This window comes from Amblyomma mixtum, chromosome 1, assembly GCF_055824585.1.
Source record: "Amblyomma mixtum isolate Tamu chromosome 1, ASM5582458v1, whole genome shotgun sequence".
NCBI lineage: Eukaryota > Metazoa > Arthropoda > Arachnida > Ixodida > Ixodidae > Amblyomma > Amblyomma mixtum.
Genome location: NC_143012.1, coordinates 80,010,763 through 80,034,388, shown reverse-complemented (window position 1 = coordinate 80,034,388; position 23,626 = coordinate 80,010,763). Strand labels below are relative to the sequence as shown.

The 23,626-nt window shown below is 45.2% G+C and overlaps 3 protein-coding genes across 4 annotated transcripts in view; 2 read left to right on the top strand and 1 right to left on the bottom strand.

The window, feature by feature from the left end:
- Nucleotides 1–16,015, bottom strand: part of gny (ALG6 alpha-1,3-glucosyltransferase garnysstan) — a 29,384-nt gene extending 13,369 nt beyond the window's left edge. The window contains exons 1-11 of the mRNA XM_089552977.1: nt 15,935–16,015; nt 15,703–15,783; nt 15,507–15,591; nt 15,243–15,332; nt 14,064–14,152; nt 12,567–12,658; nt 10,675–10,739; nt 9,738–9,923; nt 7,219–7,354; nt 4,959–5,044; nt 1,354–1,438 (exon numbers count right to left, since the gene is read on the bottom strand). Coding sequence (XP_089409103.1) covers nt 1,354–1,438; nt 4,959–5,044; nt 7,219–7,354; nt 9,738–9,923; nt 10,675–10,739; nt 12,567–12,658; nt 14,064–14,152; nt 15,243–15,332; nt 15,507–15,591; nt 15,703–15,783; nt 15,935–15,947 — 1,008 coding nt within the window. The 5' untranslated portion in view covers nt 15,948–16,015. The remainder of the gene's footprint in view (nt 1–1,353; nt 1,439–4,958; nt 5,045–7,218; nt 7,355–9,737; nt 9,924–10,674; nt 10,740–12,566; nt 12,659–14,063; nt 14,153–15,242; nt 15,333–15,506; nt 15,592–15,702; nt 15,784–15,934) is intronic.
- A 183-nt stretch (nt 16,016–16,198) lies between these two features.
- LOC149366893 (asparagine synthetase domain-containing protein 1) overlaps nt 16,199–23,626 on the top strand; it is a 35,496-nt gene continuing 28,068 nt past the window's right edge. For both annotated transcript variants that reach the window (XM_089552947.1, XM_089552958.1), the window contains exon 1: nt 16,199–16,390. In XM_089552947.1, the coding sequence (XP_089409073.1) occupies nt 16,322–16,390 (69 nt within the window). In that variant the 5' untranslated portion in view covers nt 16,199–16,321. The remainder of the gene's footprint in view (nt 16,391–23,626) is intronic.
- On the top strand, nt 17,063–21,077 carry Scamp (secretory carrier membrane protein). Its single transcript, XM_089552969.1, has one exon. The coding sequence runs from the start codon at nt 17,247–17,249 to the stop codon at nt 18,318–18,320; it is 1,074 nt and encodes a 357-aa protein (XP_089409095.1). The 5' UTR covers nt 17,063–17,246; the 3' UTR covers nt 18,321–21,077.

The following is a 23,626-nucleotide window of genomic DNA, read 5'->3' as shown; positions in this document are numbered from 1 at the left end:
AAACGGAGACATCCTACGCAACATACGGCCAGCTATGCATCAATGACAGGTTGCCACATGGATCTGATCACATTGGTTTCCAACAGCACTATCTGTTCTTCCTGGCCCACGCAGCAAAAGTAGCGCAGCGCACGTGTGCACAGAAGGTATAAGCAGCTGTCGGCAATCTGCAAGCTGTCTACACATGGTGACAGCCAACCTAGGCAACAGCACCAAAGTCCATTGCATTTAAATCTCTCAAATCGCTGCCATTAGCTGATCTACGACCGTGCGCAGTAGCTCTGCTTTCGATGCTGCCTTATCAACAACGAAATGCCTCCAGGTCGCACAGCCTCAATGCGAACTCTCGCAGGACAAAAACGGGCGTTTTAACCCTTTGAGGGTCGAATTATTTTGAGGAAAACTTTCCCAGGTGGTCAAATTACTTTATTGCGGATCTTGAATCTACAAAATGTATATAATCGAGAATAAATAGTAAAAAAAATTAGGAACAGTACTTTGGTGACAGCATCACTCACAACTGGAAAATGCCGCAGAGAGCGAGAATACCTCGTGAGCAACGGTGATAAGCAAGCTAAGAGCAGCACCAATAAAGATATAAATCAACTTCGGCAGCCCCTGCAAGATAGTGCTGACAAAAAGAAAACTCAAATTTCGCGCGACTCCGTGGCGATCACGCGGCGAAACCAAAACTACAAAAGGGGTGTTGCCGCAGTCTGTGCCGCCGCGCTAAAGCCAGACATAAGTTCTGCTTATCTCCGTAAGAAGGCAGCACAAAATTCAAACACTTCTTGTAAGTCCTAAGAGGTGGCAGCACCCCCCAGTGAGCACGCATTGTTCTTTTGGCGCAAAATTTCAAACGGAAGATCGAAACCGTACCCGTACGGCAAAGACCTTGCTGTACAGAAAACCGCCGCCGTACATATACGGCAAAAACCTTCAAAGGGTTAATAACGCGTACAGTAAAAAAAAATACATTTTGGTAGTCAGTGTACCTGGTGCATTTGTGTGAATACGTCCATTGCTTGGGATTTTCAGAGTGCCAAGAAAAGACAAAGCTGACAGATTTTTAAAAAAAATATATATACATCATTCATGAACTATCCAATCCCAATCAATACTCTGCTCCGATTTCACATCAATGAAGTTTCCACTTCAGCAGACCTCTTCAAGGGTCCCGTGAATATCGTCGCAGCGAGATTCAACTGCATTAGTACACTATGCCTCACAAAAACCACCAGGGGCACAGATGCGTGTATCCAAACCAGTTCTAATCATTCTGGCAAGCGGCACACTCGACACACTACAGTCACAGACTCGCAAGGACCCCCAGCTTTTTTGAGTTGAGCTTACCAGGCTGAATCGAAACCGTTCCACCGTTGGCCTCAGCAGCAGGTCAACTGCCGAGATGCTGGCCACAGCGAGGGTTACCACGCCACTGAGAGGACAAGCAGCCAGTTATAAAAGGTGCATGTGCAATCCCATACCGAGGCTACATTATGCCATGGAAAAATTCACACAGCAGCAGTCACATCCACAAATGTGCGAAAGCAACCCTTTAAGGGGGAGACACTGGTCTTAGACCTATTTTCCTTACTTTTAGTCCAATCCTAATGAAACTGTACCACCTTGCTCAGTTTTCTTATACTGATTTCAACAATGAAATTAGTACCTTTCTCATAAATTAGTCAGTCCCCAAGATAATTAATTTTAATTAGTCACTCATTAGTACCTCGGTGCAAAAAAAAGCTGCCCATTAAAAAATCATTTTTAATCCATGCCTACATAGTATGGCGAGTAAAGAGTGCAATAATCAAAACCATTTGTTCATTTTGCCCCCACTAGTAATTTTACAGCACTTGGAATATCAGTATTCAAGGTGTGAATGTAATGCATCGATAAACTTTGCAAAATTATAAATTTTTGAAGTGCTATTGAACAAATCTGCTTTGATTATTGCACACATTGTGCCTTCAGCTTCCCCTAGCAAACAGTATGACATCTCTATGTGTCCTAGATGTTGAGATAACGACATATTAAGACAGCCAGATGCCCAAAATTTTCATGCGATTAAGTAAATTGTCTGCTCCTGCATAAATTCAGCTCATACGATGATCTGAATTTAATATATTACGGTCAAAGTGCTGATTTCTTGAAAGAAAAAATTGGCACAGTTGGAAAATAACAGCTGGAGATTCCACAAATGTCACTTTTTGAAAACCGATTTTTTGGTTATTTTTTGGTCTCGAAGACCAGTGTGCCCCCTTAAATCACCCCAGTGAGTCATTGTGAAACAATCAAAAGTTTGAATAACGGCAGTGCTGTGTGTCCCATTGATTGAAGCTTTTTTTTTCCAAAATTCTTTTAAACTGGCTTTCCCACGTTGCCCATTGATAAACAAATGGCGCAAGCCGGCAAAGGGATGTAGACAAACTGCTGAACATGCAAGGCAGCACTTGAGAGCTGCGAGTGCTGTCGCCATGGGAACCACATCAACGCCTTCCACATCAGAAAACAGATAGCGTGTAATCTCACACAAGGGCCGCACCCATGTATGGGCCATGGCCCGTTTTGAACTAGATAATCGAGAAAGAAATATGGTTATTCGCTTTTTTTTTAATTCTTGTATGGGCCGCAGCTTCAAAACTCAGACCCGAATTTTTAAAAAACAATGTGGCTCTTGCACGAGTTTATATGGTAAACAGCATACACATTTCCTGCAATGAAAACTGATTGTTACATCCTTACTCAATCAAGCAGCATTGTGGTGAAGCTAACTTTACATTTTGAAGAGGATCCACTGGACGCACTCGAAAGGAGAGAGAGACTTTAATGAATAAAAAACTTGCTCACATCACACTAATCCGCCCGAAAGTTGAGTATGCTTCTGCCATATGGGACCCTCAACAAGCATACATCATTAACAACATTGAATCCCTGCAAAACCGTGCTGTTCGCTTCATCTTTTCAGATTATTCACGCTTCACCAGTGTCACAGCATTAAAACAACGTGCCGAGTTGGAACCGCTATCATGTCAACGCCATTTCGCTCGCCTAACCTTGCTTCACAAACTGTATCACCATCCCACCCTCCACGACGACTTCTTTTTGCCACACCCTGCAGTCTTTCCTCGCCGCGACCACGATGACAAAATGAAGCGCCTAACATGCCGTTCATCGCTCTACGCGAAATCATTCATTCCTCGCACTATAATAGATTGGAATAACTTGCCATCACACATAGCTACTGAGGTTAACCTACAATCGCTTCAGCATTCGTTAAAGCAAACCATGGACTAACAGATTTGGTATTTTTGTTGTATTATGTGCATTTCCTGAGTATTTTATTCTGCATTGTTTGTTGTATTATTTGTGTAAATTACTAGCTTTATTTCATACTTCGTTATTACGTATATTTTGTTTCAAGTGCCAGTGCCGTATTTTTATGCTTGTATCCCCCCCCCTCCCCCCCCCCCCCCTATGTAATACCCTCGCACGAGGGCCCTTAGGGTATTGTAAATAAATAAATAAATAAATAGGACTGCCTGGTTATGCAACCATTTCCACACTGGAGCTTTATTTCAGCTTGGAAGGGATTCTGCTATCCTGCTAAATCGGGTTTAACGTTTAGAGGCGACACAAGGGCTACGAGGAACACGGGCAGCGGAATAATTTAGACCACCCGGGGTACTGACAACGCAGATCGTATGGTTTCGCATTTCGCCTCATTGAAATAAGGCCGCTACAGCCGGGATTCAGTCCCATGAACTTGGAATCAGCAGTCAAACGCCAAAGCCAGTGAGCCACCGCAGTGGGTTTGAAAGGATTCCCTCCAATGGTAATGTCCCAAAAAAATTAATACATCCCTGCCAGTGAAAAGCTAATAATTAGGGGTGTGCGAATATTCGAAATGTTCGAATATAATTCGAATATTATATTTTTAGTATTCGTATTCGATTCGAAATCCAAGCATTCATGTAGTTCCGAATATTCGACACGACGCGAATATTCGTATCTAGCAGAATATTTTATTGCGAGCACCGGCGTTCATTTCGGCCCGCAAGTCCTATCGAGAGAGACATGACAACATGGCGGCACCCAGAGCAATGCGTAACGTTGGGCCATGCAGTAGCTGACTACGCTGGCGAGCTTCTTTGTGGCCATACCTGCGAAGCTGGTATAGTCAGAGCTGTGCACGAAATACCTCGCAATACGTGCAAGTTCAGTGCCAATTGAGAGGGCATTTTCTGTGGCTGGAGAAGTCATTTCAGCTAGAAGGGAACTACTTCTGCCTGACCATGTGGAGCAGCCGGTTTTCTTTCACGACAACCTTTTATGTTCATCCCAGCAACGCGCTTTTGTGCTTATGGCAAGCTAGCCTTGATCAATGCTCTGTACTAGCCATCTTCTCTGATATTTCCACTCTTCTATAAACAATGTTCGAGACTTTGATACTTTTTGTGCAGCCACACACACACCTTTTGTGCTCATTCCATCACTGATAGTTGAACTGTGATGTTCTTGAGTGCTCAGATAAATGTTTTGTAGTGGTTAAATGCGTCTGTCCTTGATTATTCGATATTCGATTCGATATTCGGAACCAAGTATTCGTATTCTATTCGTATTCGAAAAATTTGATATTCGCACACCCCTACTAATAATTTGTACAAGAGAGTTCGTAAAGAATAATATCAAAAGGATTTTCATTTTTTTTTCTTTTTAAACCCATTAACTAACAAAGGATTCTTCTACATAGCAAACGATTCCATAGTTGGCATAGCAAGTTGTAGCTCAAATGCCATTGCGCTCCTAGCCTAGCCTAAGAGACTGCTAAGGGCTCATCTAGAGGGAGAGAAGGTGAAGGGAGGAATTCTGGGATACGATAAAAAGTCAAAAGGGATTTTTGTTTCGCTACTTCAGTCAAAATCGCACGACAAGTTATTTGAAGGTAACCTTACCTGATCCATGCCAGCATCGCTGATGAGTACAGACTCTTGAGCTTGACCACTACGGACAGTGTACACCACAAGTTGGCAACCTTGTCCTAGAAACAAGAAAAATTCGCCGAAGCAAGGTTTTCAGAAGTTTATCATTGCCTGGTACCCCTCAATGCAGAGAGGCAGATGTCAACACATAGCAGGACCAGATTTCAACAAGCTTCCAACGTAGCACTCATCTTCTTACAGTACGAACACTAAATTTTCAGTTACAGACTTCCTACTTTGCAATAATTTGTAAGACATTAGAAGTACTATTCATCGATCATCACAAGAAATTAACCTCTGTGCGGTAAGTAATTTTCAACTCAATTTCTTCACTTCAGTTGTTTTGGTTTGAAAAGCCAAACGGTGGCTACGACGTCAAAATTCAGTTCGCGTCAGATGAGGCATATAAAAATGAGCCGACGCTGAGGCTGTGATCGAACATTAAGCATTAAGACACCTAACATAGGTCCCCAGTTCAAACCCCTGCCGAGGGCTAGACTAACTTAACTAGCAACTAGACAGCATAACTCTATAGAGTGCATAAACTGCACTCATTTCCCCGACGTACGAGCTACTATAACAATCGTGACAAACTGCTTTGTCAAAGACAATCACAGATGATCATACCCTCACTGTGCCCTGTCTTGCACAATCACATACATAAGCTGCAGCAAATGTTTCTTTCACAAGTTGCACACATTGCAGTTCACACACAAAAAAAATGTCTGAGCAAAGGGTGCTTCCCATGCTTGCATTCTCAAGTGTTAAGAAGAACTATAAGTACACTTTGTCTACCTCTTAAACTATTCTTTTTTGTGACAAAAAGATAAAAAAAGCACAATTTGATTAACAAACTTGACTGCCTTCTATACTTGTATCTGCCCCTGTGAAAACAATGTGCCAAAAACATTCTGATTGCAACCTCTCCCTCACCTTTTTTTCTCTCCCACTACACACATAAAAATTCAGGGGGGGGGGGGGGGGGGGGGGGGCACTTTGGCTCTCTAAAGTGCTGCAAGACCTTTGCTGTGCTGAAAGGCGCACTGTTGGCATTGACTGTGAGACTGTTTGCGCTGTACTAGTGCTTGGTCACCCACGGACACCTAACGCCCCCTGTCGGAGCGGACGACAACTATTTTATTAGTTGCCGTCTGCTCCAAAAGGGGGCGTCAGGCGTCCACGGGTGACCTCATTGCTCCGAATCCGCACACTCTGGCGTCATGACCATTTCGACCAACCGAAAAGCGTGACACCTCTGCTGACAACCTTCTGTCGACAACGATGAGACATTAAAGGGTCAGTCTAGTCACCGAGATGAGTGTATAAATAATGGCATATTCTGGTAGTTGGCACCCTATAACATCAATAACGAGGGGTCTGCGCCCGGTTTAGGCAGGAATTTATATTTTATTTCGGCGTTAAAAGTTGCGTAAAAAAAGCATGGTGGCGACCCCAAACGTTCATTTTGTTCAAGAAAGTGGTAGTCTTTTTTTGTAGAAGCATAAGTGAATATACTAGGTACCATTTGTATGCCCCAATGTCAGAGAAACGCACGTTTTGATCTAGTAAACTGTAGAAGGCATACCGCTCGCTGTTTCTCTAAATCACATGAATATTTATAGTTACACGTACGCAAAACGCAGGCACATTCCCACTTTTAGTTCAGCGTATGCTAGCAGAGACGCAAAAATAAACTCAGCCTATAGTGGCGCCATCTGGTCGTCAGGACGGGAACCATTGCTGTAAACAAACCGACTCTCCACTTAAGCCTAGGAGCGGCAGAATCGTCACTCTAATGATTAAAATAAAGCAAATTTATCTCTTATACGTTTTCTTATAGGCGAGATGAGACGAAGCGAAAGACCGGCGCCCCATTTATGGCCAGTGAACGCACTGAAAAAGGCAGCAACAACGAGAATCCAGTCCGAAGCGAGAGGTCCGGCTTTGACGGGTGCCGCCATGTTTGTCGCCGCGCGGCAGAAATCCAGATGGTTGCCAGATGAGACTACCATCTCATACAGATGTGTTCCCACATCAATAAATTCTATTTTAAAATGTTCTACCACACTCCTTGGCACCACACCTGGCTAAATGGTAATTTGAGTAAAGAGCTATCAGTTGCCGCAAAGAAAATATGGTCGATAAAATTCAGTAGACTGACCCTTTAAAGGCTTTCGCCTTAAAAACACCATCATTCCTTGTGCACCATCATCAGTCAGGCCATCATGCTCACCTCAAACAGGCCCCTGTCCAGGGGAAACAGGCGCCTGAAAACCTGCAAGGCTCGGTCAACGCTGCCCAGGTAAGGTGCCCAGCAGAGACCAAATGTGCCAATGACCACGACGGCAAGACCAAGGAACAGCTTCAGCCTGAAACAAGTTACGTACAATGCTTCAGCAGTGCACACCGGAGGACACTGGACTAACTGACAAACTTTACAACCCTCTTGCGTCCCCCTTGAAAAGTATTTACAATGCACTGAACTTCATTTGCTTTTAAACTTACCTGCATTCCCCTCTGATGTCTATGCTAATTCCGATTCAATGACCGCATATTTTTGTTCCTCTTATTTTTTTTTCTACGATGCACTGACCTTCGTTTACTTTTGAGCTTACCTGCATTCTCCTCTGACGTATATAATAGTAATCCCAATGCAATGACTGCTTATTTTTATTCCTCATCATTTTTTTTCTACACTCGTCTCTTTCTACCTTTCTCTCCCGAAACCCTTCCCTAGCACAGAGTAGCATGCGAGCGCTATTTCAACGATGGCTAAATTCTCTGTCTTTCATTAAAGAGCTTCTCTCGATCTCTTGCACAGCTTGTTCACCACATAATACAATAAACTTGTTCAGGAGTCATAAAAAAAATTGCCAATCCTTGCACAGTCAAGCATCATTACAGCAAACACTGATGCAGTCCTGAACCACAAAATTAAGTAAAGGAGATAGATACAGTTCCCTCACTCGTGTTTTATTCCACTGAGTGTTCTACACAGCAGCAATGGAACCACCAGAGGTGTGAAGCACGATACTACGTCAGTTAGAAATGGGAAATTTTTTTCTTTAGAAGCTGAATTTATAGCTTATGAATGCCACATTCAAGGGTCTGGTTTGTCCGGCAAGCAAAAGTGTGCATTATGGGCATCTGTGTCACCAATGAACTTAGTTCAAACTGTACTGGTGAAGAGATTTACTAACTTGTAACTCTCAAGGGACGGGACAAGTCCATCCAATTTTGGTCTTAGTAAAAATTGTTGCTGCAGGCTCTTCCTATGAATGTTGACGCTTGTCTGGAAGCAAGCCATTTATTGCTGAGAAAAATGCGTTTAGAAATTGTCCCACCATTCAGTTTGAACTCGTGACGTCTACAGTGAAAAGAACTCCAAGATCGACATTTTGAAGTGAATGGTGGAACAGCACAGCCTCTATAATCAGCACCAAAAATATTTTTTAAAAAACGTGTCAACGCACTGTAGTTTACTCGCAAAATCAGCCAGCCAGTCAGGTCGACACTTGTATTCCATTCTTGCATCTCTTCTAGCCTACAAAACTTCAGTAAAAGTTGCGTCTTTGTTGTCATAATGCAGTATCCTATCAATACAGGCCATCTCCAATTCGTCATCAGTGTCTGTTTAGAGCAACTAGGGAGAGAGGTGCAGATTGAAAAAGCGCTTACTGTACTCTGCGAGTTATTTTTCTTTTCTTCCCTTTCACTTCTTTTTGTAAAAGATGGAACAAGACCCCAAGAAAAAGCACCGTCAGCCTAATATGGGTCCTTGGGTCAAACATTACATCAACATCCTCATCATCAAGCTAACTACGTCCACAGCAGGATAAAGACCGCTCTCTTACCCCACCAATGAACGCTGTTCTGTGCCAGCTACAGCCAGCTCAAGAACTTATCAAGGGACACAGAAGTTGCAAAGAATTACAAAACCTTCTATTTAGTGCAACAAAGAGCTTAAGGGGGGATGAGGGGATCGAAGGCAACTTTTCTAGTTTTCGACCTAGAGTGATGAAATTTGGCAGACTGACCTAAAACAGCATCAAACAATCACATGTAAAGTTTCACAATGGCAGCTTCAATAGGTTCCCTTTTATCATTGTATATATGTTGCCCCCACGTTGCTTGCTTGTGGAAAGCCTAGCATGACAAAGAAACAGGCTACAGGTGTGTAAGTGCTTTTAATATTTACTATTTAATATTTAATAAGAAGTGTGGTGTAAATCAAGACTCTCAATTTTTTTTTTAATTTTTCCGCACCAAAGGACACAATAAGCACCTTCTTTTATGTTTAGAATTTAATATGCTCTAATTACCATGTAATAAAAACAAATGAGCTTAAATGGTAAATCTGAGACTGTCTTGACACAGACCACATTTCAGTGATCACAACAAAACAAATGGGGTAAAAATCCATGCACCCATTGCTGTGCTACACTTTTCACGAACAAGGTATTAAGCTCAAAACAAACTTTCGAGAAAACAAGCCTGACGGTTCTAAGCTAGCACACACGATGTGTAGATGCCGACAAATATATTTATTTAGAGCGCTTAAAGTTTATTTTTGGGTAAAATATTTCAGCACAACATAGAAACAGTGTTGGAGATGCCAAAATGTGTACTTTCCAAAAAACAACTTTTTTGGCGATTTTTACGAAGTGATCCCCACATCCCCCCTTAAACTGTTACCTAATGCTTTTGCACCAGCAAGCAAGAAAGCAGCGGCAACACTGCCATATCACTCACTTGGACCCGAGCCCCTGCCGCTGAAAGCAGCTGCCAAGCAAGAAGCAGAAGAAGGGGATGGCATAGTACAGCGCCATCTGCTTGTAGTTGAGTGCCAGGGAGAAGGCCACGGCACCAAGCAGCAGCTGCTCACGCTCCACAAAGGCCATGGCGACCAGGCAAAGGCCCAGGCACACGCAGTTGTACCTTGGTAGCACCCTCGTCAAGGACAAACCATTTTTCAAACAGCCCAACCCTCTCGACAATTACACATTTCACGACAACGTTATAAGAGGTGATGCGCCCGTGACATAAAAAAACTGACCGCTGGTTACTACGCTTGTATATAATGTAAGATTCAAGATTCAGTGGCAGCTACTTGCGGAGCTAAACGCACCGTTTGCCACACGCCACAGAGTGGCGCCCTCTATGAGCAAAAGTGTGAATGGTGTAATTGAATGTGTAATCGAATGTGAGGCACGAAAAAATGGCCACACAGCTCTAACTCTTTACCGACTTATATGGAAAAGAACAACAAGTACATATAGGAAAAGAAAAAAACGACAAGCTGTAGGTAAGATGCCAGTTTCAGGTACCATGTTGTCATGCTTTCCCCCTTGATATTCTACTGCACTGTTCTGCACATTTAAATTGAGACTCAAGGTCAAGCACAAAACTGAACAAATCCAAGGTCAGTTGGGTGAGCCCAATGTTGGGACATGAGCACAACTGAGCACATGCATGTGAATCTATGCTCAAGTGTTTTAAGCTTATGCAAGTCTGCTGTGCCCCAATTCCAATAGCATAGGTGTCCTGAAGACAGACCTAGTATCTTCATTAAAGCTGCCAGCTATATTTGTTCAAGGCAGACGAAATGTGACAGCCTGTAATGAGTTCTGCTGTGGCCATGCCCACCCCCCGCAATTCTCGAGTTAAGCTGAGAAACACAGAAGGATACTGAAAGTGCCCATGGTCGATGAGAACCAGCCCAGGCATGATCAGAGTCAGGGTGCTGGCAATGGCCTGCAAGCAGACAGCAAAATGAACTTAAAGGAACAAAAAACAAACACTTGTTTCTACAGCACACATGCTCTCATGCCGTGTCAGACATGGAACACAGAAAAAGTTTTCTGTCTCTCTCATTCCATGTCGTGTCAACTTCAGTTTGTATTATGACTGCAAAGCAGCCGATGCAACACGTACGACCAGGGGCTACTGAGCCTGAGTTCCTGGGATCGAACCGGGCCACGGCAGCCGCGTTTCGATGGGAGCGAAACGCAAAAAGGCACCCATGTGCTGTGCGATGTCAGTGCACATTAAAGATCCCCAGGTGGTCGAAATTATTCCAGAGACCTCCACTACTGCACCTCTTCCTTCTTTCACTCCCACCTTCCTCCCTTCCCTTACGGCGCAGTTCAGGTGTCCACCGAGATTTGTGAGACAATTACTGCACCATTTTCTTTCTTCAAAAACCAATTTTGCACTTCACATCGCCTCGTGCTGGTGACAGCCATGGAATTGACACTTATCAATCGTGGTAGCCAGAACATCCCACTTCTTCATAATTCTTTGGTTTCGTAAAGAAACCATTACCTTCGTAATGGTGTCTTATGCCCTTACATGCAGTGGAGAAATCTGCCAAGAAACTGACCTAAGCAAGTAATGACAGTGGACTACGCTGCACTAGCGGACAGTGTTTGACGATGACATAGAGCCTCCAAGTCTGAAGATGCGTAGCCAACAGTACATTGCGTCACCACGCCCCAGGCTTCTGCACATTGTTCATTTTTTCCAATGCCTCAGTGTAATTCCTACTCTGTAGCTAGCTAGCTGCGGAGCGCATGTCAAGGAGACTGGCCTTTTTCAGTCAAAACTGAATTTCGATAATCGAATTCGGCGTACTTTTATCGGCGTTTTCCAGTTTAAACTGTAACGTGCAACCCCTATGTATCATCATCATCAGCCTGACTAAGCCCACTGCAGGGCAAAGGCCTCTCCCATGTCTCTCCAACTGACCCTGTCTTTCGCCAGTTGCGGCCACCCTATCCCCGCAAGCTTCATGATCTCATCCGCCCATCTGACTTTCTGCTGCCCCCTTCTACGCTTGCCTTCTCTGGGAATCCACTCTGTTACCCTTAAGGACCAGCGGTTATCTATATATTAGAAATAATTTTATGACTACTCTAACCAAATTTCACTGTCATATCGCTGGAAAATTGTTTTCTAATATATATTTTTTCCTCTGAATCTTGCGAAAAGGTTCTAGAGTTCAGAAAATGTGGCAGAAGGCTGCTTCACCATTCATTGCATTTTTACTGACATGCTACAGGTCAAGACATTCTTATCATTTTTTTTTTCTCGCAAAGCACAAATTTTGGTTTTGAATTTTTGCGATGCAGTCTCCGTTGACACGTTTAGGGATTTAGGGAGAGATGAAAAATTTATAGCAGAAATTTAAAACCTATAAATTTGCAAACAAAGAAATGTCTTGACCTGCAGTATGGTCCTAGGAGTGCAACAAAACAAATGATGTCAAAACAGTTCAAAGAGTCGAAGAAATCTGCTCCACTAGGTAAGCGTCTAGGCAACAAACCATCAGAGAAAAATTCCCACTGTTCGAGCGTTTCCCCGCAACGCAGGGCTGAAGCGGTTCTCAAATCGAATTTTTTAGATTACTCCCCTATTGACTTCAGCTACGAAACTTTGGGAGAGCATAAAAAAATATGAGGCAGGCATACAAGCAGATACAGCAATTTTCAAAAAATAAATTTTTTGGCCATTTCTTTGGAAATTCAAAGCCGCATCCCCCTAAAGAGGCCTAAGACGAGCTCAAATCATGCCATGGCTTACCATGTCTCTCGGCTTCATTTTCACGGGTGCCCACAGAGAGTTCCAGAAGAAAAACACCGCGGGAAAGTACACGACAACATCCGCAGCCAGGACTGTAAACATGACAAAAAAAAAAAATACACAGGTGATCACTACAACCATGGACACAAGACCACCAGATATGACAAGCCTTCTGAAAATATATTCTGCCACTCTGTTCTTCAAGTAAAAGTACTGAAAGCTTGCAAGCATTAAAGTACAAAATGCAATTAATACTATCCGATCCTTCGAAGAAGAATTTAGTTTACAGTCTGAATTTTCATTACAAAAACATGAAACTGTGTGGCAGTTTAAGTGTGGCAGTTTAAGTAGGGACATCAAATTGTTCTTGTTAATTCTTTTTTTCCTTTATAATGGTCACCTGCACTTGGTAAGTTAGTTACAATTAAATTTTTTTCTCAAATATTTTCAGTCGCGGCTTTAACAGCAGAATTATAGCTATGATGTCACAGGTACTGTTGAGGTCGCAGGAGTCGTACAGAAACTACGATACTAAATAGTCACCATTTTATCATTTCTAACTACGTCGCCAGGCTGCCTCAGGTCCCAAAATGGCGTCACGGGAACAAACAGAAATTTTACAACAGTTTCTGCAGCGGCTTCAGCAGTACGGATGCTGAAGCTAAAACTGAATGAGAAAAAAATTCAGTTGTAAATTATTTGCCGGGTGTAAGCGACTTTTACGTGGTGATTCATGTTTGCTAATGTCCTGCGCATCATTCCAAAGCAAGAACCCACAAGAAAAATCTGTAGTCCCAACTACTTCAAGCACGGATAGCAGTGTGCCAGCATCAATGCATTTCATCGGTCACAAGAATAAGGTACACCCAGTGGAATGGACTGAACTTTGATTTAGAAACTTCGAAAATTACAACCATGGTAAGTGCAGTCTGCCAAGTAAGCATATACTGTAGCCGACTGATTTTTTGAATTCCAATCATTCAGACTTGCGCGATATTTTGGACTTCGTTAAGGACACGTCATGCGTCTCATACGAATGTGTACTATCATAAGCAAAAGTAAAAGGCCCCCCTCCCATCTCCCCTCGTGTTCCAAACCTTGCCACTCTGTATAGGGGGCGCTACCGGTTTCGACGCCACAAGTGCTTTGTAAGGTGGCACCCCTATTCAATGCGGCAATGTTCAGAACATGAGGGAGGGGGGTCTCTTACTTTTATGTTCTGTGGGCGCAAACATTTAGGAAGACAAAGAAACAAGACACAGGACACGTGCCTTCATCGTAAAGTTGAAGCAGACGCCCCTACAGCCTACCACAATCAACCAAGCACTGGTGAACACAGACACAAAGGGATGTTAGCACACAGCATCACGGTGGCATGGGGATAAGCTGCAGTACCAGTAGCGACAGTGGCACTTGAGCAAACTAAAAAACAACAGCAACAAGAAAAACTAATTCGAGGGACTGGTGCAGCTGCTGAAACATGGTGTCTCATCTCACCTGTGTAACGCATGAACAGCTTGTGGTGGTAGCTTTCTATGCCTCTCGACGCGTTGAGAGCAACCCAGCTGCCATTGACGACTTCTGCACTAAGAATTCCAACAAAATTAAAACCGTAAAACAGTGAGAGTTTCGCACACAGCTACTTCACTGTTGCAAAACGCATCATAGGCAGGCACAGTAGTCGCAGCAAAACCAAACTTTAATGAATGGCTAAATCAGTCATCCCCCAACGAGGGGCCTCTTAGTACAAGGCCCAATATGTCTGGGTAAAAATGTACAGTAAACCATCATTTTTTATGAAGTCCTTTGGAATTTCTTATTTCGCAATCAGGAGTCAAAAGGCAACAGCTAGTTTTGCTCTCTGTTGCTAATGCACGTGAACATGTCACCCCTGTCGTTCATCGGTAAAGTGCACAAGAATGGAAGTGGCATATAGCAGTGATCGTCAAAGCCTTCTGAAGTACACCAAGGTACTGGGAAATACTGGCTTATGACATAAATACATGCATAACAACTTCACATTCACACTTAAACAAATTCCTGTCATATCACGATATTGAGCCATTGGCTTCAGTGACAATCCGGACAAGCCACTCCACAGAGGGCGCCACAAGATGTGGCGCCCTCTGTGGAGTGCCAAAAGTCGTCTGCTACTGGTTGAAAACAAACGCACATGGGAGACGCAGGTGCAATCCGGTTCCACGAGGTGCCAACTATGCCTGCGAAGTGGCAAGTGTATGCCGACACCTGCAGCCACCTGTTGCATGCGCACATCACCAACACAAACCGTGCACGCTCAGTAGGATCTGGATGTTAGCGTTCAACCATTGAAGCTGGAGGTAAATAAGCGTGTATGCACAGAGCACCCGTGTTTGAAAAAGGCACATTTCAAGAGGTAACACATGGCTCCAGGCCATTTCCCCAATGCAACAGCTGTTGCAAGTTCCTCTGCTTATAAAGAAATATTGCTTATAAAGAAAGTTGATCCACCAACCGAGCAGCCAGTATCACGTCAGTGCAAGCTGCCTACTGCAAATTGTTTTCTTTGGTCCCACGGTACGAAGGTAAACATGCAGCAATTTTGGTCTTCTTTCCAAGAAACAGCTGGCTTTGATCGAGTAGAATATATTTTCGTGTTGCACGAAATCCCGTTACTAAACTAAATAAGATTCTTACACTTTCCCACATATCCAGCTGTGGTAGGCAGTCAGTGGCGGGTAGTCCAGTCCCCAGTACAAGAGGTCGTTGTCTGTCGAGTTCTCGTACCTGGTAGATAAACAAACAGCTATAAAAGCGTGATATACATACAAACAAAAAAAAGTTTCTGAGAAAGCCAGTTGATAACGCTAATGCTAAACTTAATCTCGAGGCTCGCGAGTCCAAAGTAAGAAAGCGAGAGGGGAAAAAAACGTGAACCTGAAATAAAATACATCCTCCTACCATTCAGTCACCGGGAGATTCACTGTGACCTCCATCCAGTGCCTCTGAGCCTCGTAATCTCCGTACATTGGCGGCTTGCCGGCGCCTGCAGAGAGAAATAAATCAAGACTGGAGTACCTGCATTGAACCGAAGATGAAAATGGCTCAACAGCAATGATTATAGATAGAGGTGTGATCACGGAAGCGGCTCTCGTACCCGAATAGGGCCATAACGAAGTCGCACAGCGCAGCAAAAGCGCTGTCAAGACTCCGAAGTAGCACACGTCGTCGATTTCACCTGGGTAAAAAAAAAGGCGACCAATGCAGAGAACATGCGTTCGGCACTGTCCTGACAACGTTCCGCGAGTCCTAAATAATATTATCGGGACGCAGAATTGGTTTCACGGCGAAAAACTTCAGGTAACTTTAGTTTCGCAAACAATGCTTACCGGCAAACATCATACCACGGTATCAGTCGACTACGCCAACCACGCGGCGAAGCCGACGTAAACACCGTGGAAGCAGGGACGAAAACCGCGGGAGCGATTTTAAATCAAATACAACAGCAAATTTTGCATACTAAAAATTTATATGACTAAAAAGTTATTTTTTTTAAAAAACTACCGTCTTTAACGATTATTGAGAGCAAATGGCATTTGAAAAGGAAGTAATAAATGTGCTTCGGGCTTCGCGAATTGTTTCGCATCTGGTTTTGCCGATGGCCGGCGTACGTCTGCCAGCCATGCGTCCGAACGGCGAGTTCGGCGCATTTTACAAAGTTTGCATTTAAATTCTGTTTCCATACCCCTGTAATCTGTGTCGGAGAATCCGTAAACATGTGTGGAATCGGGCTTTGTGTGAGGATATGCGGAACAGGTTCGTCAAAGGACTGCGCGGCTGGCCTGGTAAGTGGGATACAGTTCATAACCGCGTCGTTGGGTGGCTGATATATTGAGCTAACATTATTCATCGCTGCATGCAAGGATATGGCCGACAACACCTCATGTTCCGGTCAGTCTGTTTTGGTTCTGCAGCCATCAAGTGGTTATGAGCGTAGTGGGCACATTGTGTGACGATCGGATTGTTGGGTTGTCAAAACAGTGCTGCGCTCGGTCGAAGCTTGTGTTCTAAGCCGCCAGGCTGTTCCCATATTAAATGCAATCAGTAACTGGCAGCGATTACTGTGCTGTGTATTTGTGAAGCCTTAAAGAGTATTGTTTCGTGCTTGGGTGACGTTTTGCTTTCGGCGGGCAAGAAGCGACTCCCGGTCGAGTGGGGAATGTGCGTTCGTTTTTATGTGCTCGAGTCTCTGGAAGCTTTATTCCATTCTCTGAGAGCACAGCCAGATGTCATTGTTTTGGTTTTATTTTGGTGCAACAACCTAGCGAAACGGTGCAGCTCTTATCAGGAAATGTACGCCGTCAGTTCTCGTTTCGGCGAGAAAAGTCGTCTGCGAAGCAGCGAAACTCGCCGCCATTCGGACGAGCTGCGCATGCGCATTCTTCACTGATTCGGTCACTTCCGGTAGGCAACGGCGGCGCTTACCGCGCTTCCTGTCGCCCTTTTGACCGGCGTCGAGAGTAGTACGAGTCGGCGCAGTTGTTGCGAGGTTACGCGCGATGGTCGTGGCCGTGTTGGAACTCCCACCACCACCACCATTCGGAAAGTCGGCTTAGGGTGAGCGTAGGAAAAACAAACGCCGGCGCGACTTCGGACTCACGACGCGAGCGCGGTGCGACGAGCCGCGAGAGCATCACCACAATGTCGGGCCTGGACTCCAACCCGTTCGCGGACCCGCACGCCCCGAGCCCCTTCGCCGACCCGGCCGTCACGCAAGTGACAAGCCGCAGCCAGCAGGCGCAGTCGGGGTTAGGCCTAGAAGACTACAACCCGTTCGCCGAGCCGGCGCAGCCGCGGCCGACGACGAGTCCGCCCCAGTACCGGCCTTCGACGGCCGCGACACCAGCTGCCCCAGTGGCGGCACCGTCCGTACAGCCGGCCGTCATGCAAGCCGTGACGGAACCGCCTCCGGCCTACTCGGCGGGCGGAGGCCAGTCGACCACGATCTCGACGGCGGAGCTCCAGAAGCGACAGGAGGAGCTCGAGAAGAAGGCGGCCGAGCTGCAGGCGCGCGAGGAAGCGCTGCGCGGCGCCGCGTTCAACGCCCGCGCCAACAACTGGCCCCCGCTGCCCGAGAAGTGCTGCGTGGCGCCCTGCTTCTACCAGGACATCGGCGTGGACATTCCGCTCGAGTTCCAGAAGATCGTGCGCACCGTCTACTACCTGTGGATCTTCTACGTGCTCGTGCTGGTCCTCAACTTCCTGGGCGGCCTCGCCGTGCTCGTGAAGATGGGCGGCGCCACGCACTTCGGCTTCTCCATCCTCTACTTGGTGCTGTTCGCGCCGCTCTCGTTCCTCTGCTGGTTCCGGCCGCTGTACAAGGCGTTCCGCTCCGACTCGTCCTTCAACTTCATGGTCTTCTTCTTCGTCTTCTTCGTGCAGCTCATCGTGTCGGTCATCTACGCCGTCGGCATCGGCACCACGGGCGCCTCGGGCTTCGTGGTGGCCATCGACGCGTTCAGCAATTCCATCCCGCTCGGCATCTTCCTCACCATCGTGGCGACGGGCCACGCCGTGAACGCGGCCTGGTCGGGCATCATGTTGCTGCGCGTGCACCGCCTCTACCGTTCCACGGGCGCCTCGTTCGCCAAGGCGCAGCAAGAGTTCACCGCCGGCGTGCTTCGCAACGAGCACGTCCAGGGGGCCGCGGCGAACGTGGCCGCCGAGGCGGCGCGATCGGCCGTCCAACAGAACCTGGGCGGAAGCCGCTACTGAGTTCGTGAAGAAAGAGCCGAGTCATCAGGTCGCGCCTGGCGAGAAAGAAGAAAAACGAAACTTTAGAGGCGGTCGCGGCCGAGTACCCGCATCGCTCGTGGTTCCCAGCCCCCCTCCTCTAGCAGTGCACCGCGTGATTGACATTTTTCTGCTTTTTCTTTGTTTTAAATTCTTAATGCGGCGTCGTGGCATGCTTTTTTCTGTTTTGTGGAAGTTGAAAGAACGTGTCGTGACACCGTTGCGTCTTTCTTTCCTGGACGGCCAGAGGATAGGGCCGCTTTTATCTCCTGTCAGTCGGTGGTAATTGTCAGCTGTGTCGAATCGTTCACACCCAAAGACGGGGCGTAAAAGCTGATCTGGTGTGTGGAGAACGAGGGGCACTGGCACATTCGTCTACCTGTCACTCTGTCGGAGGCCACAGGGCAGTGGGAATGTGTACTTGTACTTCTTTTATCCACGGCCAATCAATCGTAATGAACTCAAATTCATAAGACCCGAGAGCAAGTGTAAAACTGATTCGGCATTTGGGGGGATTGCAAGGGGCAGTGGGGAGGGGCAGTTCACATACTCCCTCCTCTATGTCCCAGAGTGGTGTGAATGTACACATGCCCCGCGTTTTATCTTATTTGCAACGACCGCCTTTGAGGAGAGGCGAGGAGGGCTGCTGTTTGGTGCTTTTTTTTCTGCGTTGCTCTGAGGACACTTAGGAGTAGAGCTGTTTTGTCACTTAAGGGTGCAGTTGTTTTCCTTTTGCCTTTCCCCTGGCTTCCCCCCTTGGGACCGTGTGACGGCTTTGTTTTGGAACAAAATGGCCGTGTGTGTGCTTGTGCAAGCCACTTCCATCTTCCTGCTGATGTGCGCGACAAATGGTTTTTTTGTTGGAGGTTGTTTGGGAACCCATGGAAATGTCTTTCGCCGTTGTCTGAGCGGCTTGTGTCGGGGAAGGAGGGGAAAAAGGCGGAGAAAGGGCCGCCCTCGTCACACGTAGCACTACTGCACTGTGGTGATGAGTCGGGAGTCGCGTCTGGTTTCGCTCGCGCCAGTTTTCCTTGGCTGCGCAAAAAGGGACGGAACTTGCTACGAATGTGTAATTACTTGTTCATGCCTTTGTTACCTTATAAATGCAGCACATTGTTTGAGAGTTCTCTTGCACTCGCTACACCTTGTCAGCCTGGCTGTGTGTCGTGCCCGCGAAGTGGCGGTACGACTCGCGCGCTGGGCTGTGTATCCACTGGTTTTTTCTCGAATGCATGCATAGTTGAAGCTAGCTTTAGGTTTGGCTGTGCATTTTCTGACCCCTGTACAGAAAAGTTGTGCGCTCGACGACTATTTTTGCTTTGAAATGTCCCCAGATTTCTCTGAACCTTCGTGCAAGGGGCACGTAACACACTGTCTTGCTGTGAATGCCTGAAAGTGTGTGATGGGCGCGTTCGTAAAAGATTAAAGAAGAAAAAAGAACGTAAGTGGGTGGTGCATTTCACTGAAGTAAGCATGACTAGTCTTGCGCAGAAAGCCTTCATTCCGAAGACAGACCGGGTAAAATACTGAAGCGTGGACGTTTTCTCGGATGTCACTGCAGTATACCCGTCCTCATCTTCTCCTCTAGATTCTTTCACAGTCTAAAGCTGGTGCTTTTGCCTTTGTCTTGAGTACACAGATATTAACATGTTGGCTTTGGTGATAAACTTTTATTGTTAAGCCTCGTGCTTGCTACTTGGTGAGTTCTTTTCTGTGCTGATATGTCAAGGCAGGAGACATTGGACCCTTTCTGCAGACTATATTTTCGTTGCTGTAGCCTAAAGCTTCTCGTCTTTGTCTTGAATAAACATAAGAGGGCAGTGTCTGGGTTTGGGTGATAAACTGTTGCGGAAAGCTTCTCATTGATACATGCTGATCGCTTGTGTGCCGCCTTTGCTGCTTTCTTTCAAATTCTTGTTGGACAGGGATGTCTTTGTACTTGCTCTGGCTAAGTAACATCTCTGAAGAGGGACCTGTGGGAAATTTTTTTGGCATATTTATCCCTTCTGAACTGGGCGATCTTCTCCTGATTCAACCGCTTATCTGGCAAGCTGCCACCTCATTGTCCCCTATCAGTAGCTGGGTCCAGGGTGCTCAGGGCCATTGCCTTATCAGGGGTGGGATTAAGTGATGGTTTCATGCTTTTTTTTTTGTTTGCTGTTAGCTTTTAGTCTCTGCCAAATTGTACTTACAGCCACTAGCGGCATGAATTTGAGAGTGAGCGGACTGGGTCTTGTCCTCGAACATAGGTCCACACTTGATGTTTTTGGGGCGGGGAAAACAGCGTTGTCTTCGCAGTGCGCGTGTGGCACGCAACTGAGTGAGTCATCTTAGATCTGTGACCATCTTATCTTTCTTTTCAAATAAAAAGTGTCTTATTTGAGAGCTTGATAGAACGTGCATCCTTTCTGACCAAAGGAAGCGTGTGTAACCCACCTTTGCTGTGGAATGTGAAAGGTCATTGCGGTAGAGTCGCCCCTCTTTGTTGCATTTTTTTTTTTTTGGTCCTTGTGTGTGTACATAGTTCGGGAAAAATCTCCGCATATGATCAAAAATGAGAAATGCAAGGGCACAAACAGTCCTCTTATGTTTTTTTTTTTTTTCCCCACGTGCTGGACTGTGTGGCATGTATCTTGGTTTAACATTTCCCTCAAGATGGTAGCTTGGTGGATATAAATATTATATAAATATTTCTTGCCATAATGTTCGTGTTCTAATAAAGTTTGAAGGCAGAAAGAAGTGTTGTGTTTGCGTGGAGTTCTGCGTGGGAAGTGTTTGGTAGTGCGTCTGCCTCGCACAGGCACGAACTCTCAGTAAATTCAGGCATGCTGCCTTTGTATTGCGGGACAATGTTGCGTAGTGGCACGCTGTGTAGGGAACTGGAGTCCCAACAAACAGACTTTCGAGCTTTGTTTTTGCTGTAGACCAAACAATGGGGCCCCGCCGCAACTCCCGCTTTGATAGCAGCGCACTGCGTCATTTGAGCACCTGGTGTAAGGGGAACCTTTGATAGCAAGCATGCAGCAGTGACAGGTAGCGGCGGAAGGTCTGGGACAAATCATGGCTGAACAAATAGCCGGGAATAAAGCGGATTCAGTGTTAGTTTATCTCGGGCCTTAGCGTGTGTATTATTTTTGCTTCAGTAGGAGGCTTTACTGCATTTGCTAACTTGTTTGGGTGAGTTCTTCGCATCGCTATCGCTCATTCTTGGGTGCAAAGCATCTCTGCTTTGCTGTCTAGAGTGTCTCGTAAGGAGCAATGCCAGGGTGAATAACTGAATTTTGCACAAATTTTGGGCAGCCAAAATCAATCGGAACCTTTCCGGCATAGCTGTGTCTCTGTTCAAATGTAATTTCTTTTAACACATGGCCACCTGTGGACAGATTATTGCTTGATAAATGCATGCCATTTGTAAACACATTTTTATGCAGAAAACTCGAGAAACTAAGAAAAAAGTGTTGCATTGTGTATTACAACAAGCACACTTCTTTCAAATCATTTCCACCCTAACTTGCTGTTATGAGAAAATGCGGTCGTAGTCTTGTCACAGAAAAAGAAGGAAATGTTATAAACTAGCGATTTTAGATCCAGTAGTTTGTTAGCATAAGTCAGATTTTTCTAACCTTTTGTTTGATGCATGATAGTCGTAGTTGCTTCTGTGGCGTGAAATGCAGCAAAACACTTATTTTGTTGTCTGTGCTCATGCTGAGTATGTTCCCTGAATGAGGTGCCGAAAAAGAGAAGTATGACACTATAGCAAAGTGAGTTTCATCAAAACAGGAAACTGAGCAATGCTGTTGTCAGCATGAATAGTGGGAATTTTGCATGGCATTTATATTCGGTCTTTAAAAAAGCAATCTTAATCAACCTCTAAACAGTGATGGTAATGAAATGCCCTCGCTGCGGTGGCTCAGTGGTTATGGCGCTCGGCTGCTGACCCAAAAGACGAAGTGTTCGATCCCAGCCGCGGCGGTTGAATTTCTCTGGAGGGGAAATTCCAGAGGCCTGTGTACTGTGCGATGTCAGTGCACGTTAAAGAACCCCAGGTGGATGAAATTTCTGGAGCCCTTCAATACAGCGTCCCTCATAGCCTGAGCCGCTTTGGGACGTTAAACCCCAACAAACAAACAATGAAATGTATGGTAGGAATGTTGGATGATGACTGTGGAGACTTGCTGGTGACAGGGATCCCCAAAATTGCAGCTCAATGCCGTTAAAAGAAATTGTATAGCACTGGAATTAATTTTTGCCGAAATAGCATTCAGCATGTTGCCGTTCTCAGATACGAAGTGGTGCGTTTTTGGCAGCCATATATGTGCAGTTTCAGCCGTCGGGGGTTCACCACACAGCACCACCACTGCCATCTGAGAGTTTGCTGCCCTGAATTAAACCTCAAACACGCACTTCCTCTCTCTTGCGGCTTTCTGCAGTGATGAAGCATACGGTGCATCCCATTTTGACCTCCCAGGCTTCTGTGCATTATGAAATTGAATAGCCAACAACATTAAAGTTGCCAACAGCCACAGAAACCAAGGAACACAGAGGATTTTTTTTTTCATTTATTTTGTGCTGTTGATCAGTGAAGAATAGTACTAAATATGCTATTGCTTAAAGATAATTGATTAGAAAACCAGAAGAAAAAACAACCACATGCCGCCAGTGGGAACTGAACCCACGACCTCCGAATTACGCGTCCGGTATATATATGTATGTATATTAGTTAGTATTATAGTGCTGTTGTGGACGTCTAAGCTCTGAAAAGGTAAGGCCGGGTGTTCATTAGAGCTTTGGAACACCAACGATGCTAAAGGACACACACTGCATGGCCCAAAAGCACACTCGGCTGGCCGTACTATATATATATATATATATATATATATATATATATATATATATATATATATATATATATATATATATATATATATATATGACAGAAGACAACAGCCACAGAAACCAAGGGGCACAGGGGATTTTTTTTTTATTTCATTAATTTATTTATTTTGTGCTGTTGATCAATTTCGAATATTACTGAATATATTACCGCTTAAAGTTAATTGATTAGAAAAGCAGAAGAAAAAATATATATATATATATATATCACTTGCTGAAAACAGCTGTTGTAAGGTATAAAATCAAAAACGTGAAATACACTTGTCGTCATCTCCGGCTGATTTCACACTTAAAATGTATATGTTGACATCAATTTTTGGGCGCTGATCCCAGAGCCCATGGTACAGTACCATTTGCTTCAAAAACATTGGCAACTCATCCTTTTCATGAAAAGT

What these genes read in the sequence shown, in the direction of transcription:
- Scamp (XM_089552969.1), top strand. Translation starts at nt 17,247, where the DNA reads ATGTCGGGCCTGGACTCCAACCCGTTCGCGGACCCGCACGCCCCGAGC.